The sequence below is a fragment of the Rhinolophus sinicus genome, chromosome X, assembly GCF_036562045.2.
Source record: "Rhinolophus sinicus isolate RSC01 chromosome X, ASM3656204v1, whole genome shotgun sequence".
Taxonomy (NCBI): domain Eukaryota; kingdom Metazoa; phylum Chordata; class Mammalia; order Chiroptera; family Rhinolophidae; genus Rhinolophus; species Rhinolophus sinicus.
In genome coordinates, this window is record NC_133768.1 from 47,488,939 (window position 1) to 47,506,651 (window position 17,713).

Here is a 17,713-nt window from a genome sequence, read left to right on the forward strand (position 1 = left end):
GGTAGTGAGCACACAGTGGAATATACAGATGATGTATTATAAAGTTGTACACCTGAAACTTGTATAATGTTATTAACCAATGTTACCCTAATAAATTTAGTTTAAAAATAAATAAAAATTTAAAAATTAGCCTAAAAATAGGTCTTATTTAAGAGATACCAGATACAATGTATTTAAACCTAAAGGGAAAAGAATCGCCCTTCCTTTTTTTAAAAGTTTGGTACTAGAGCAGTACTGTCCAGTGGAACTTTCTGCAACAATGACATTATTTTATGTGTACCCTGTCCTGTATGGCAGCCACTAGCTATATTGGCCATTTAACACTTGAAATACGGCTGGCTAATGCAACTGAGGAATTTAATTTTTAATCTTATTTAATTTTTTGTTTTAAAAATTATTCAGTAAAATAGACTATGTTTTGGTGTACAGTTCTGTTTTTTGTTTGTTTTTTTTTCTTTTTTACTTTGGTGAATTTTAACACAAGTATAGATTCATTTAACTACCACCACAACCAAGATAGCACAGTCCCATCACCCTTGTGCTGCCACTTTATAGTCACTTCTTCCCTACTCCTCATCTGTTCTGCATCTTCTCCTTTAGTTTGAATGTTTAAGTTTTTTAAAGTACTTTTCTTAATCACAAAATCATTTGACCTCATCCCTGAGGTTAGCAATTAATGCTTAAAAAAAGAATCTCTCTCTTTAAAGATACAAAGACAAAGCTTTCGTTTTATAGTGGCTATGTTTATATTGCATCTCTTTCAAAAGTGTATGTCCGAACTTTATGTGGTTTGGCTATTCAGTGGCTTTTTCATGGAAAATGTTGTACAGTGCATTCTAAAACAAAACATGAATTATTTTCCTACTTCTGGTTTAGATAATTTATGCTAGTGATCTCTTCCATAACTAGGAACAACCTGACCAACTAGAATTATCAGTCTTAGAAACTTTCCATGCCACGGGCATATGTCATGATTTCATCAAGTACATAGCTGTTGCTTACCAAGCTAAAGGAAGAAATAAAAATATGATATATTAAAATAAGTGAAAGATTTAACTATCTAACTGTTGTAGATGATTTAAAGTGTGATTTCCTACTGTGAATTACTTTTAATTATTTTGGAGTTGTTTTTATTTTAAGGAACAAAGCTTTTCACCAGGAATCAGTAATAATCAATAATAATAATAACAACAACACCCCTACCTAACTGCTTTTAGAACGTTAATACCCTACTGCCTCTCAAAATCAACCAGTTTAAAACTAATTCCTCATCTTTTTTTTTCTCTTCACTACAATCTCTTAACTTCCTCTTTGTGATATCAGTTAATGGCACCACCATCTATCCACTAGCTGATGCCAGAAACCTGTAAGTCATCCTAGTCATCTCCTTTACCCTCTATAATCTCCTTACTAGGTCTTGCCCTCCTATACGTATCTTGGAATTGCTCCTTTTCTCTACCCCCAGTGTCCATGCCTAATTCAGACCTTCTATTGTACCACTGCTGCAATCACAGTAGCTTCCTAGCTGATCTCCCGTTCTCCCATGTCACTTCACTCCACCCCAGCATCATCTTCCACAGTGCCTCCAAAATGATTCTTCTCTAAAATGCAAATATAATCATGCCACCCCCTCTTAACTTTCCATGGCTCAGTGTCACCTATAGGATAAATTACAAACCCTTATTGGCATACAAAAGGCCTCATAATAAAACAGTTGCCCTAATTCTCCAGCCTGTCATCTTTCTCTACTCTTGTGCTTCTGTTTGTCTGGAATTCCATCTTATATATCCTTGCTGGTTTCTGTTTGTCCGTTAACATTCAGGTTTATCTCCACTAAGAAGCCTTTTCTGACCCATGTTCTCAGGAACAAATGGGTGTCCATTTTCTCTGTTCTCTCTTCTAGTGTTGCTTCCTGTGACTGTGTCATGCTTAGCTTGGTATGTTGAGAATCCCAGTTGCTGGCACATATAATAAGTGCTTAACAAATATTAGTTGTTCAGTGTTTACTTTTATATAACTCGCTACTGCAAAGAACTGCTTTCCTATCTGTTTACTCATCTGATCCTTATCACAACCCTGGAAGATAATAGGGCATATTTTCTCATTTTTCATATGGCAGAACTAATGAGTGTAGTTGGCCAATAATTGGAGAATTGACACTGTAACTCAAATCTTCTGACTCCCAAGTGTGTGTGTGTGACTACATCATAAATTCTTGTAAGATGTCAGCCGAAGAGATGCATGCAGTCATGGTAATAATTCTAGGGTGTGTTTGTCTATGAGCATGTTTCAAATGTCTGAACAGTACCTGAGTCACGTATACCTACATATAGCTTTACCATTCCTGTAGGTATACAAGATATTTTGTGTTTCTTTCCAAGGAGAATAGTAGGGATGAGAACTAATAGAGAAACTTCATTAGACTGAAGTGTTTGTTTCTTTGTTTTTTTTACCCACCTCCTTCCTCGCACCTTCACCTGGGCCACCTCCTCACTTGCAAATGTTGCCTAGCCTGCTTGACCTGCCTCGTTCTTCTTGAATGTGGTATGATGATTGCTGTTTTTAGATTCTATGTCATGTAATTTAATTAAACTGACTTCTGAAATTTCCTTCCAAAAGGTTTCACTGGAAGAAAAAAATGCAACTATTATTTATGATCCCAAACTACAGACTCCAAAGACCCTACAGGAAGCTATTGATGACATGGGCTTTGATGCTATTCTCCACAATCCTAACCCTCTCCCTGTTTTAACCAACACCGTGTGTCTGACTGTTATTGCTTCACTGGCTCCGCCATGGGACCATATCCAAAGCACATTGCTCAAGACCAAGGGTGTGACAGACATTAAAATTTCCCCTCAGCAAAGAACTGTGGTGGTGACAATAATCCCTTCTTTAGTGAATGCCAATCAGATAATAGAGCTGGTTCCGGATCTCAGTTTAGATACTAGAGCTCTGGAGAAAAAGTCAGGAACTTGCGAAGATTACAGTATGGCTCAAGCCGGTGAAGTCATGCTGAAGATGAAAGTGGAAGGAATGACCTGCCATTCATGCACTAGCACCATTGAAGGAAAAATTGGGAAACTGCAAGGTGTTCAGCGAATTAAAGGTAGTATATCTGCTGTTATTTGTTTGATTGTTTGGTAAGGCTTAGTTTTCTGTTTGGGTCTTTTAATTTTTTGCTTTCTTCTTAAGCATAGGTTTTGAACGTGTGGTATTAGAATGCTTATTGCTTAATGAAGTCTGAGGTACAGTGTATTCCCAGAATTAATGTCAGTAAAATTAATGATTATAATTAAAAGTTACATGAGTCTTGAACTAGCAGAGACAGCAGCTGGGGTGGCAATTCATGGAGTTCAGGACCTTTAATACAACATGCCTGGTGTCTTCTTTACCTCTACTGTCTTTCTGTTGAGGCATGCGGAAGCTTGGAGACCATAGATATACTGGACATACCTTTTTCTTTTTTCTAGTCTATGTCACTAAGATTTTCTGAAAAGAACAGAAATATTTTTAGAAATGATAATGACAACGATGAGAGAGGAACAATTGTGTGTAGTATTGATTTACTCTACAGAATGTTTTCTAAAGTGGCCCAGGAATAACTGAATTAAATAATTATTTTTCTTTTTATTAATTAGTCTCCCTGGACAACCAAGAAGCTACTATTGTTTATCAGCCTGATCTTATCACAGGAGAGGAAATAAAAAAGCAGATTGAAGCTGTGGGCTTCCCAGCATTCATCAAAAAACAGCCTAAGTATCTCAAATTGGGAGCGATTGATATAGAACGTCTAAAGAACACACCAGTCAAATCCTCAGACGGGTCACAGCAAAGGAGTCCATCATATACCAATGATTCCACAGTCACTTTTATCATAGATGGCATGCATTGTAAATCATGTGTGTCAAATATTGAAAGTGCTTTATCTACACTCCAATATGTAAGCAGCACAGTAGTTTCTTTAGAGAATAAATCTGCTATAGTAAAGTACAATTCAAGCTCAGTCTCTCCAGAAACCCTGAGAAAAGCAATAGAAGCCATATCACTAGGGCAATATAGAGTTAGTATTACAAATGAAGTTGAGAGTACCTCAAACTCTCCTTCTAGCTCATCTCTTCAAAAGATTCCTTTGAACATAGTTAGCCAACCTCTGACTCAAGAAGCCGTAATAAACATCGATGGCATGACTTGTAATTCTTGTGTGCAGTCTATTGAGGGTGTCATATCAAAAAAGCCAGGTGTAAAATCTATACGAGTATCCCTTGCAAATAGTAATGGAACTGTTGAGTTTGATCCTCTGCTAACCTCTCCAGAAACTTTGAGAGAAGCAATAGAAGACATGGGATTTGATGCTACCTTGTCAGGTAATCATCACTTTTTTCTTTGATTCCCGTCATGTTCTTTTATCTCCATTTTGCTGATTCTTTTGGCTTTTATCCATGAGAAATGAGAATAGGCACTGTAATTCTACTTTTTGGAAATATGTCCGAAGGAAGTAGTGATATATACAAAGATGTATAGGGATGTTTGCATAATAATTTGGAAACATTAAATCACGATACATCATGTGATGAAATTGTTATAAAGCCATAAAAATTATGGTATTAAAGATACTTAATGCCACAGGAGTGTGTCTGAAATATTTTATTAAATTAAAAAAATAAGATAAAAAGCTGTAAATTCATTATCATCAAAATTTTATAGACACATGTATAAAGATTTCTACCATGTGTATGTTACTTATGTATATGAATGGATAACATTCTTGGTAGCACATGAACTAAAATTTAAAAGTGGTTATGTGCAAGTGGTAGGATAATGGTGATATTTGTTTCCATTGTGCTTTCCTATGTATTTTAAGTTATTTTGTGACAAGGATGTATGTATGTATATAGTTATGTATATATAAGGAGAGAAGTAAATGTTATTTTAAAAAGAAATAAGCCATAGAATTTTAACTGCAATTTTAAATTTAGGCTATCAAAGTTAAACTAACTCTAGAACTGGCCCAAAGTCTTCCTAATTCCTGACAGCTCTTACCTTGAACTGAAACCAGTAGAATTTGCCTATGCAAACTTGCTGTTTTGAACTGGAATTGAACAAAGTCTTGAATTAAACTGGGAATGCCCTAATGAAATTTCTTGCTGTAAATAACAGTGGGAAAGTAGTTCAACTAATTTCCAGACAATGTCATCATTAACCTTTGTTCTTCTGATTATAATGAAGGATATCAAATAACAATATACTCTATCAAGCTCACTAAAACTGAAAAGCATAAAAATTATATAAACACATGCTGAAATAATTATGGTAGACATTCAATATTATTTTATATTAATTTTGGGTGCATAGCATAGTGGTGAGACATTTATATAATTTAAGAAGTGATCCCCCTGACTAGTCTATAGTTATTACCATAACATTGACTATGTTTTCTATGCTTTACATCCCCATGTCTGTTCTGAAATGACGAATTTGTATTTCTTAATCCCTTTCCCCTTTTCACCCTGCTCACCAACCCCCTCCCATCTATTACCCGAACAACTCTAGTATGCATCTGACACCATACATAGTTATTACAGTATTATTGACTGTAATTCTTATGCTATACCCTATATCCCCTTGACTCCTTTATAACAACCAATTTGTACTTCTTAATCCCTTTACCCTTTTCACCCATCCCCTCAACCCTCTCCCATCTGGCAGCCATCAAAATGTTATTTGTACCTATGAATTTGTTTCTCTTTTGTTTGGTTCTTTATTTTGTGCTTTAGATCCCACATGTAAGCAAAATCACATTTCATCTGTCTTTCTCAGTCTGACATACTCCACTCAGCACAATACCCTCCAGGTTCATCCATGCTGCTGCAGGTGGCAAGAATCTATTCATGTCCACGGCCAAGCAATATTCCATTGTATATATGTATCACCTCCTCTTTATCTATTCACCCATTGATGGACACCCAGGCTGCCTCCACTTCTTGGTTATTGTAAATAATGGCACAGTGACCATATGGATGCATATGTCCCCTTGAAGTAACGTTTTGGGTTTTTTCAGATAAATACCTAGAAGTGGTATTACTGTTTCCTTGTTTGTCTCTTGTTATAGCCTTTGTTTTAAAGTCTATTTGTTAAGTATTGCTACCACTCTGCCTTGCTTCAGCTGGTGGGCACCATCTTTGCACTCTCCCTCTCACATTCTCCATCTGCTACACTCCAGAGTGCCTGTATGTCTAGAAAGGAGCTTTTACAGGCATCTGGTTCCCGAGTTTTTCAGGTTGCTGCCCAAGTGATGCCCCTTGATTGCCTGGCCCTGGTGGTCTGGCGGGCTTACATTCCTGGGTTTGACAGGACCAAGAGATAGTTCTTGGTAGGCTGCCACCCCCAGGACACTGCTCAAACAGTGGACTGGCACACACCCCAGTCTTTCTGGGAAAAATGCCTGTTTGCTTGACCTTGAACTTCAGCCTGAAGAGTGGGCTTTAAGTTTGACACAGACCTAGAGGCCTGGGACGTGCTCTCAGGAAGCACAGGCCAGTACTCCATATCTTTGCCCTCTCCCTCATCTTTCTCTAGCTCGCTGTATCTCTTAAGCCATTTTCTAATTATGTATTTTTCACATTACTTCAGACACTGAATTTATCAGTTTAGAGGATCAGAGTGGAACTATTTCCTTGAAATTTTTGAAATATTTTCTGATTGGTGTCTCAAGTCCAGGAAAGTTTACCTTCTTTTTTAATTCATTTAGATATAAGTAGTGTTGCTACAGCCTATAGAAACACTCATTTAAAGAAACTATATCTGTTTAATTTATTGTGGCATTTTAACACCTGCACTGTCTCTGTGGAAGATGGTAGCTTTTGCTCTTCTGCTTGCCGGGGTAAAGGTCACATTTTTATGGATGTTTGTTGAGACATCATGTCGAGGTAACCAAAAGGGACTACTTCTGTTGCTTAATTTAATACTGTACTTCTAGAATGCGAAAATTACAGATGGTATCCTCGGTTACCTCTGAAATAACTTATTCTGGAAGAAGACCTAAAGTAATTTGCAGTGTAAACTTTTTTTTTTTTCATTGTCCAAATTCAAAATTAACTCTTGATAGTAATTATGAGAGAATGTAGTATGATCTTGGCTAGATTTAAATAGTGGTTTTGTTTTTCAAAGCCAGAGCTATTTCCTTTGGGCAAATGAGCCTGCTTTTTGAGTTCTTTAACATAATGGTACTATTTGGTAAATTTTGACCTTTATGTTTTAAATAATGCTCTCATAATCTGGGTGAATAAGTATAGTTTTCTAAAGTGATTCACTCCAGAGCAGAGACTAATTTCAGAATTGGGTGAATCTAGTCCTTTGCTATTCAGTGGCCTTTGCTATACTCAGACAGGCAGTACTACCATTACCTGGGAGCTCGGTGGAAAAGTAGAATCTCAGGCCTTACCCTACATGTACTGAATCAGTATCTGCATTTTAACAAGATCCCCCAGGTGACTGTATGTGTATTAAAATTTTAGAGCTGTTATTATACTGATTAGAGGAGTGTATATCATTATTAATTAGTGAAATGCCAGGCTGTTGTTAAAGTTTATTCAAAAATGCCTTTCTTCAACATCCTGAAAACCAACTTGGCTATGTAGGGCTTCCTCTGTGGCCTGTCCAAATAGACCTGAATTTTTTTTTTTCTGAAGGGGAAGAAAGAACAAGTTAGATAGGTTAGTGGAAATTCCCACATCACTTCTTTTCCTCCTTGTCTCTACAGGAGAGTAGAAAATCTTCAGCTTTTTTTGCAGGTGCATGGATATGCTAGAGAGAATAATTTGTTCCTTCCTGGGAGGTGACTAATACTGCAGTAAACTAAATACTGGATAAACTAAAACAGAATGGCAGACTTTCTGAGGCTACAAGGGAGCTACTGGGACGATAGGTCCTTCCCACTGTTCCACAGTCCCTAAACATTCTATGGATGGGTTCTCCGAATACGCCTTTGTGCAAAATGATTACTGCTGACTTACTCCTCCTTGCCTCTTCTTCCACTGTCCACAAAAAAATTTTAATTTTAAAAATACTATATACTAGTGTTAAAAATTCAAGTATAATATACAGAAGTGTCTCTAGAGGAAATTTGTTCATTTGTCATTCTGTTCCTGCTCTAACTGCATTCCCTGGAAGTAGCCACCATTCATACTTTGGCTTGTAGCCTCTCAGGCTTTCTTAAGCATGTTTTCATATAGACATACACTCAAATTTTTAAAAAATTCCATCATACTGCAGTGCTGTTTTGTAAATTGCTTTTTGTTTCACTTAACTGTATCATGAATTGCTTTAATGCCAGTATGTAAATTGTTAACATAATGATAAAAATTTGTTATAAAAATAAGAGCTATCCGTTAAGAAACTACTCTCTACCTAGGTTTTGGTGTGGAAATAATGGCTGGAAGAACTTTTGTTTATTCAGTTAGTTCAGATTTTCCTCAGCACTGGGATGGGCAGCATTGAGATTGGAAGTCACTTCCTAGAAAGTGTAAAGATAACATTGCTGAGGGCTCTAGGTCCATGCTGGTTTTAAAGGAATGGATTGTCAGTGCCTGAAGGAGTGGATTGTGATGAATGACAAGGATGCAGCTGGAGAATACCTCAAATGATAAAAATCTTTTCCTGTCCACCAGATACAAATGAACCAATGGTAGTAATAGCTCAGCCCTCATCGGAAATGCCACTTTTGACCTCAACTAATGAATTTCATACTAAAATTTTGACACCAATTGACGAGAAGGAGGAGGCAAGGACTTTATCTAAGTGTTACATACAGGTCACTGGTATGACTTGTGCTTCCTGTGTAGCAAACATTGAACGGAATTTAAGACGAGAAGAAGGTGAGACAATCTTAAAGCCTGTTGTTTTAGGTTCTAGTTTAACGACCCTATCCTTTTTTTGTTCTCCTATGTGCTTTGTTACCACATTTATGATCCTTACCAAGGCCTCATAAAGACTATCAGTGATGTGCAGGACAACCTTGATTTTCTGACAGCCAGGTTTTGGTAGTGTTTTGTTCCCTTAGATATAGTTCCTATCATGTTTGCCTTATGATCACATTTTTTTTACTAAATTTATTAGGGTGACAATTGTTAGTAAAATTACATAGATTTCAGGTGTACAATTTTGTATTACATCATCTATAAATCCCATTGTGTGTTCATCACCCAGAGTCAGTTCTCCTTCCATCACCATATATTTTATGATCACATTTTAATATCAATGAAATTTGTAGGAAAATAGCAGAAGGAAATGCATAAGATTACCATTCTTTATTGACTGTGGCTGCAATGGATTTTAAGAAACATACATTTCCTGATAAAGTTATGTGAAAAACTATTAGAATCCGTAAGTTTTGGAATTACTATACCCAGGCAAAGCATGAGACCAAAAAGTTTGTTTAGAATTATATAGTTTGCTTCAAACAGTTTGATCACTGATCTTTCTTTGCTTGTAGTAAAAATGTTCAAAAGTTACTTAATTTTGTGTGTAAGTTTTAATTTCAGGTTATAAAATCTTATATATTCTACAACATATTTTTTTTTATTCAGTCACACTCTGATGTTTTAGCTTATAAATTTCCAGTCATGTTACTAGACTTCACAGTATCACATAGCAGATTTGTTAACCATAGAGATATGTAATTATGTTTAATGAGACTGAAGTCGTAGGTTTGGTACTTAGGTAGCCCTAGCCCCAGATGCTTTTTTGTTTGTCTGTTTTTGTTTTGTTTTGTTTTTTAAGTGTGTTTGTCCAGGACCCATCAGCTCTAAGTCAAGTAGTTGTTTCAATCCAGTTGTGGAGGGCACAGCTCACAGTGGCCCATGTGGGGGTCGAACCCGCAACATTGGTGTTATGAACATTGCGCTCTAACCAGCTGAGCTAACCGGTTGCCCCTTGTTTTTGTGTTTGTTTGGCTTTCATCACATTGATATTTTTAAATTAAATTTATTGGAGTGACATGGGTTAATAAAATGATATAGGTTTCCAGTGTACGGTTCTATAATACATCATCTATATATTGCATTGTGTGTTCACGTGCTCTTAGTCACAAGGGCCAAATATGTAAGATTAGTATAAGCTTATTCCCACTATTAGGGAAACAACTCAAATAATATATAGTGATAATGCAGGCCTGTGGCCAGTAGAATTGCCTTATATATAAAGGCCAAGACATTATTATAACAAGATGTGTTATGAAGAGCCATCTCCAGTTCAATATTATCTTGTCTATATTCTGTCCCAGCTAGGCTACTGCATTCACTTTTTTTTTTTTAACAAAATAACACTTGTCCCCTCACAGTTGAGACTGCATTATATTTCTTAAAATGAATAGAAAGAGTTCTAATTATAGTTTGAAGTAAGAATTTTAAAAATTATCCATAATTTATAAAAGTATGAGTTGTGATCAAAAGATACGGAGATGTATAAATAAATAAAAATATTACAGTAAAAGGCACATTGCCATTAATCCCCCTAAATTACTCCCTCTCACTTCAAACGCACTTATCCCATCATTCTTGCCACTTTTTGAAGCAGTTCTGGAAGTCCTCTTTTGTGAGTGTCTTTGTTGCGCTAAAGACACTTGGGGCTGCCTCGATGTCCTGAATCAGTTTTACTTTGGGGAATAGCCAGAAGTTGCATCGTGCCAGATCCCGTGAATAAAGTGGATGAGGACACACCATAATGTTTTTATTTGACAGAAATTGCCATACCAGAAGCGATGCGTGACACAGAGTGTTGTGACGATGGAGGGTGATTTATGGCACACTTTAAAACACACCTTCTCTCAACCGTAGCTCACACCCAACTGACTGCACCAAAGAAGTTGAAACTTGTCACACACTGTTACTAAGGTTTGATACACCATGTCTTGTATTGAAGATCCCTGCCTTTCTGTTGGATGGCACTTGGTAGCAGCATTCACCATGTGTGTTTTTTTTGTTTGTTTTTTTTAATCACAATGGAAAGGCTCCATGTCACACATCACTTCTGGTACGGCAATTTCTGTCAAACAAAAACATTACGGTGTTTCCTCATCCACCTTATTCACTGGAACTGATACTGTGCGACTTCTGGCTATTCCTCAAGGTCAAAATGACCATGAAAGGTAAACATTTTGAATCAATTCAGGACATCGAGGCAGCCACAACAGCGCAACTAAAGACACTCACAAAAGAGTACTTCCAGAACTGCTTCAGAAAGTGGCAAGAACAATGGGATAAGTGTGTTCGAAGCAAGGGGCGGTATTTTGAGGGGAACTCATGGTAATGTGTCTTTTACTGTAATAATTTTTAATTTAAACATTCACCGTGTTTGTTGATCACACCTCGTGTGAAACCTGTTTTTGAAACTTAAAAAATCTGTTTTCCTTCTATTTTTGTTTGGTTGTAGACTATGTTCAACTGAAGCAAAATGATTTTTTTTTCCTACTTTATAAAGTTTCTCTTATTACTGATACTTTCCTCTGAAACAATCCTCTGAATTATTTGGTACCCACAAAGCTCTGAGAAGCATTTTATTTAGAAAACTTAGATTACATTAGATTCTTTGTTTTCTTATTAAAAACTATTAGTAAATTAATATTTGATTAATTTTTTATTTTTATCAAACCCCAGAGCTGACCTATGGATTATTGACCCCTATTCCCTATCAGGTAGCTACCAAATGCCACAGATTCCTAGAACGAGATGCTACTTCTGCTATGTGGAATTCATTTTCTTCCTGCCGATAACAGCAATAGCTAGCTAGAGAAGTGGGATGGTTGTTAACACAAAGCACCAGAGAACAGTGTGACTGCCATAAAATGAACTCCTGTTTGGCAATTTTTTATTCTAGGAATAAGAGCATTTTAGATTAGTGTGTACCTGACAGTAAAACTTGAGAGTTTTAAGAAATTACTATTATTTGATAATATTATAATGAATATGTTGGTTACATTCTTGGATTCTTTGCTACAACTGCAGTGATTTCCTAAGTGCAAGAGTTCCTTTCTCTAGGACTCGCATCTTACTAGTTTTTAAAAATGCTTTATATTTACATGATATCGCCTCAACTGATTGCAATTCATGGGCCTTATTTGAATCCCAATTCAAACGAACTGTTAAAGTAATAAACAGTTATAAGACAATTGCGGAATGTGAATATTGCCTGGATATTTGATGATATTGAAGAATTATTTTAGGTACTGTGTTTCCCCGAAAATAAGACCTAGCCAGGCCATCAGCTCTAATGCGTCTTTTGGAGCAAAAATTAATATAAGACCCAGACCGGGTTTTCTATCATATAAGACTGGGTCTTATATTAATTTTTGCTCCAAAAGACGCATTAGAGCTGTTGGTCCGGCTAGGTCTTATTTTCGGGGAAACATGATATTATGTTTTTTTTAAAGACAAGAGTCATTATCTTTTAGACATACATATTTTAATATTTACGTAATGAAATGATGTGGTGCCTGGGATTTGCTTCAAAATAATCAGGGTAGGGCGGTCAGATGGCTCAGTTGGTTAGAGTGCGAACAACAGGGTTGTCGGTTCAATTCCCACATGGCCAGTGAGCTGCTCCCTCCACAACTAGATTGAAGATTGAGCTTCCGGAGGGGCGGCCAGATGGCTCAGTTGGTTAGAGCGTGAGCTCTCAACAATAAGGTTGCCGGTTCAATTCCCGCATGGGATGCTGGGCTGCGCCCCCTGCAACTAAAGATTGAAAACGGTGACTGGACTTGGAGTTGAGCTGTGCCCTCCACAACTAGATTGAAGGACAGCGACTTGGAGCTAGAGGGCCCTGGAGAAACACAGTGTTCCCCAATATTCCCCAATAAAAAAATTTTTTTTAAATAGTAATAATCACGGTAGAGGGCAGGGAGTAAGTGGGTAGGAATATCAGTGAAACAAGATTAGCCTGGTATTATTGATAATTGTTTAAGCTGGGCGATCAGTACAGCAAGTTTATTATGTTCTTCTCTCTTTTGTATATATATCATTGAACATTTCCATAATAAAAAGTTTAAGAACATAAGGCCCCATTTTGAAATAGTTTTGTTTGGTTTGTGTTCAAGACTATAGAAAAATTAAGTAATGAATTTCTCTAGATTCACTGTAATCCTTTCCCAGTTAAATGAAAAAATAGCAAAACTATTATAACATCACTCTTTTTATAATGAGTATTATCTCAATTGTTTTTCTTATTATCCTAGGAATATATTCTGTACTTGTGGCTCTGATGGCTGGCAAGGCAGAAGTAAGATATAATCCTGCTGTTATACAACCCCCGATGATAGCCGAATTCATCCGAGAGCTTGGATTTGGAACCACTATGATAGAAAATGCTGATGAAGGAGATGGTGTTTTGGAACTTGTTGTAAGTAAGAATTTTTGTGTAATTAATAAAATTTCCAGGAAAAACTTAATGAGGATTCAGAAAAGAATTCCAAATATAATTAAAGGTTGAGAAAATAAGGCATAAAGGGAAAATTAAGGAAAATGAAAAATGGAAGGATAAGATATGACTTAATGGTGGCCTTCAAGCATGGAATGTAAAAGATAATCATCATATCTCTATCAAGAATCAAAAAAGAAGAATTAGGTTAGAATGAATAAATGAAAAATCAACTTTTAAAAATTTAATACAATTCCTACCTAGTAGCATGTAAAAGAATAAATTCCAGATGCATTAAAGACTTAAGTTTTATAAATGAAGTCATAAAAACAGATGTAAAGCATATTGGTTTATACTTGATCTTAGTCAAAAGGCCAAGAAGTGATGCAGCATATTCGTTTAAAATGATCATTTTCTCCAACCCAGCAAATCAAATTTTATTTGTATAACTTAAACAATTAAAATGAAAAGCTTAACCCTGTAACAAAATAAATTCCAGCTGAAAAATTTAAATGTGAAAAATGAAACCGTGAATTTACTAGAAGAAATATTTAGAATTTTAAAAAAGTATTTTATTATAAAAATTTCAGACATCAGAAAAGTCAAAAGAATTATACAGTGGACACCCTTATAGACACCACCTAGATTCTACAATTAACATTTTACTGTATTTGTTGTATTGTACATGAGTCTATCAGTCCATTGTGGAAATAATTTTAGACTCACAAATAAGTTGCAAAAACAGTACAGAGAATTTCCATGTAGCCTCTACCCAGCTTTCCCCAATGGTAGCATCTAATCCATTATTTAAAAAATAATATTAAAGTAGGAATGACCTTTCTAAATATCATACAAAACCCAGAAAAGGAAAAGATTGATAAATTCATGTACATAAAATTTCTTCTTGGGAGAAAAGCACCATAAAGTCAAAAGGCAAGTAAAATAATTGCAATTTATATCATAGATGAAAGTTAATTTTCTTAATATATGAAGAACTGTTATAAATCAATAAGAAAAGAGCCAGCTACCCAAAGGAAAGATGGTAAAGTATATGAACCGACAGTTTGCAGAAAAGCCAAAACAGTACCACTTTAAACATATGAAAAGATGTTCAACCTCATTTTGTAATAAGAGTAAAGCAAATTTAAACTCCACTAAAATGCCATTTTTCACCTACCAGATTGGTAAAGATAAAAAAGAATTTTGTTAACACTGTGTTTGCGATCTCTTAAATATTGCTCTTGCAGTGTCAATTGATACAAGATCTGAACAGGGGAATTTGGGAATATCTATCAAAAGTAACATTTTGCATAGCCTTTGCCTCAGAAGTAGGAGCTTATCCAACAGACATATTTGCATATGTATGAAATTGCATGTTCAAAGATGTTCATTATATTATTGTTTATAATAGCAAAAGATAGGGAAAAAAACTAAATGTCAGTCATTAAGGACTTGGTGAATTATGATGCATCCGTACTGTGGGATACTAAGCAGCTATTATAAAGAATGGATAGATTTTTATTTTTTAAAGACTTTTAAAAATTAATAGCTTTATTGAAATATAATTCACACATCATAAAACTACCTCTTTTAAAGGGTACAATTCAATGGTTTTCAGTATAGAGTTTTGCAACTATCACCACTATTTAATTTCAAAACATTTTTATCACCCCCAAAATAAACCCCATACCTATTAGCTAGCAGTCACGCCTCATTCTTGATGTTAATCATTTGAGTCTTCCTACTTTTTTCCCTTGGTCAGTCTAGACAAAAGTTAGTTGATTTTTTTTCTCTATTTGTAAATTATTTTTATTATTTATTGTTTTTATTAGTTTCAGGTGTACAAAACAATGTAATAGTTAAACATTACACCCCTCACAAAGTAATAACCCCCTCCTCCAATCTACTACCCCTCTAATACTGTATATAGCTATTACAATTCCATTTACTATTCCCTATGCTGTACTCCACATCCTGTGACTACACACACAAACACACACACACACACACACACACACATTTATTTATTTATTTATTTATTTATTTATTTATTTATTTATTTTTAAGTTTATTGGGGTGACAATTGTTAGTAAAGTTACATGGATTTCAGGTGTACAGTTCTGTAATACATCATATATATTGCATTATATGTTCACCACCCAGAGTCAGTTCTCTTTCCATCACCATATATTTGATCCCCTTTACCCTCATCTACCACCCCCCTCCTCCCTTACCCTCTGGTAACCACTAAACTATTGTCTATGTCTATGAGTTTTTTTTCCTTCATTTGTTTGTCTTGTTCTTTTGTTGTTTTCAGTTTTATATACTACATATCAATGAAATCATATGGTTCTCGATTTTTCTGTCTGACTTATTTTGCTTCGATAAGGGGCTAATATCCAAAAATACATAAGGAACTCATACAACTCAACAACAAAAAACAATCCAGTTAAAAAATGGGCAGAAGACCTGAACAGACACTTCTCCAAAGAGGACATACAAATGGCCAACAGAGACTCTGCCTACTTCTTCTTCACCACCACTAGAATTGAGACTCACTGCCCTAAATAATCTCCTTGCATTCCAAACAGATATGTATTTAATTATCGTTGTCATTCAGTATTATTCAGCTTCAGGTGAACAGTGCAGTGGTCAGACATCTACAAAAAGTTTGTCAATTTTGTTGATCATTTCAAAGAACCAACTTTTGGTTTTGTTGATTTTCTCTGTTCTCCCTTTTATTGCTTTTCACACTAATCTTTATTATTTCCTTCATTCGACTTGCTTTAGGTTTAGTTTGTTCTTTTTCTAGTGTCTTAATATGGAAGGTTAGATTACTTATTTGAGATCTTTATTATTTTTTAATATTGGCATTTATAACTATAAATTTCCCTCTAGGTACTGCTTTCATTTCAGTTTTTCTGCTTTTCAACTCCAGACTTTCCACTGGGCCTTTTAAATGATATCTATCTCTTTATTGATATCCTTTATTTGGTGAGACATTGTTCTTGTGCTTTTAATATTTTTGACGTGGTTTCTTTTAGTTCATTGAATATATTTAAAATAGTTGACATAACATCTTTGTCTAGTAAGTCCAGTGTCTGGGCTTCCTCAGGGACAGTTTCTATTGATTGCTTTTTTCCTGTGTATGGACCATACTTGTTTCATTGCATGGTCTCACAAGTTTTTTGTTGAAAATATAATGTGACAACTCTGGAAATAAGATACTTCCCCTCTCCTCAGGGTTTGCTGTTGTTGCTGTTTGTCATTGTTATTGTTTGTTTAATGATTTTTCTCAATTAATACCATAATGTCTGTATTCTTTGTTGTGTTTGGTCACTGAAGTCTGCTTCATTAGCTCATTGGTCAGCTAATAGTTGGACATATACATACCTGAAACCAATAAGTCTCCCAGTCTTTGCTGAGGAACTCTGTGTGTATGTTGGAGTATGCCTTCAATACTCAGCAGTTGAAAATTTTGCCTTAGCCTTCACTTCCTGCATCTACAGAGCCTAAAAGTCAGCCTGAGGTGAGAGGTTAGGGCCTTTTCTGGTCTCTTCTGAACATGCACATGGCCGTGAACATGGGCACAATGCTATAAATGTCCATACAACAATTTAAATGTCCATGGCCTTCTAGATTCCTAGGAATATGTTGGAGCTTTTATGGACAGCTCGCTTACCAGCTTTTTCTTTTTTTGATTAGCCTATTGTTTACCCCAACTGTTATCTATTGGCTCAGAGAGCCATAGGTTAAAAAATTGCCTCTAATTGACAAATTCTCCCAGGAAGAAAAAGCTTTTTGCACTCACTGAGCTCCAGCCAGGGCAAACACAGACATCTTTGCAAGTGGAATATTTCAGATAACCATCAGACGGGTCAACTAATAACAGTTCTCTGAGAATGAGGCTTTGAAGGAGCTGCAGCCTTTTTCTGCTCCTTCTGGTGGCTTCCCTGAAGCTGTTTCCGTGATTGTGGGCTGTTGGTCTTCATGGCTACCACAGAGCTGGAGGGGAGTGGATGGAAATAGGCAAATTATAATGTCACATAGCTTACTGCTTTTATTGGGATTCATCTGATTTTCTTGAATAAATGTTTCCTGGATTGCTGCAAGCTTTTAAGTTCCAAATTTCTGGAAAAGTTGATTCTGAAAATTTTTTGCCAGTTTTTCTCATTGCTTTTATGAAGGAGAGAATTTTCAGAGGTCCTTACTCTACCATTACTGACATTTCTACAGTAGATATTCTTGAATAAATGTTTTGTCATTTTTGGTATACTCTTTGGTCATTTCCCAGAGTCTT

At 35.7% G+C, this 17,713-nt stretch overlaps 1 protein-coding gene across 2 annotated transcripts in view; it reads left to right on the forward strand.

Annotated features, from left to right (window-relative positions):
- Nucleotides 1-17,713, forward strand: part of ATP7A (ATPase copper transporting alpha) — a 148,504-nt gene that overhangs the window by 57,444 nt on the left and 73,347 nt on the right. For both annotated transcript variants that reach the window (XM_074324184.1, XM_019716367.2), the window contains exons 3-6: nucleotides 2,620-3,109; nucleotides 3,642-4,367; nucleotides 8,670-8,876; nucleotides 13,232-13,395. In XM_074324184.1, coding sequence (XP_074180285.1) covers nucleotides 2,620-3,109; nucleotides 3,642-4,367; nucleotides 8,670-8,876; nucleotides 13,232-13,395 — 1,587 coding nt within the window. The remainder of the gene's footprint in view (nucleotides 1-2,619; nucleotides 3,110-3,641; nucleotides 4,368-8,669; nucleotides 8,877-13,231; nucleotides 13,396-17,713) is intronic.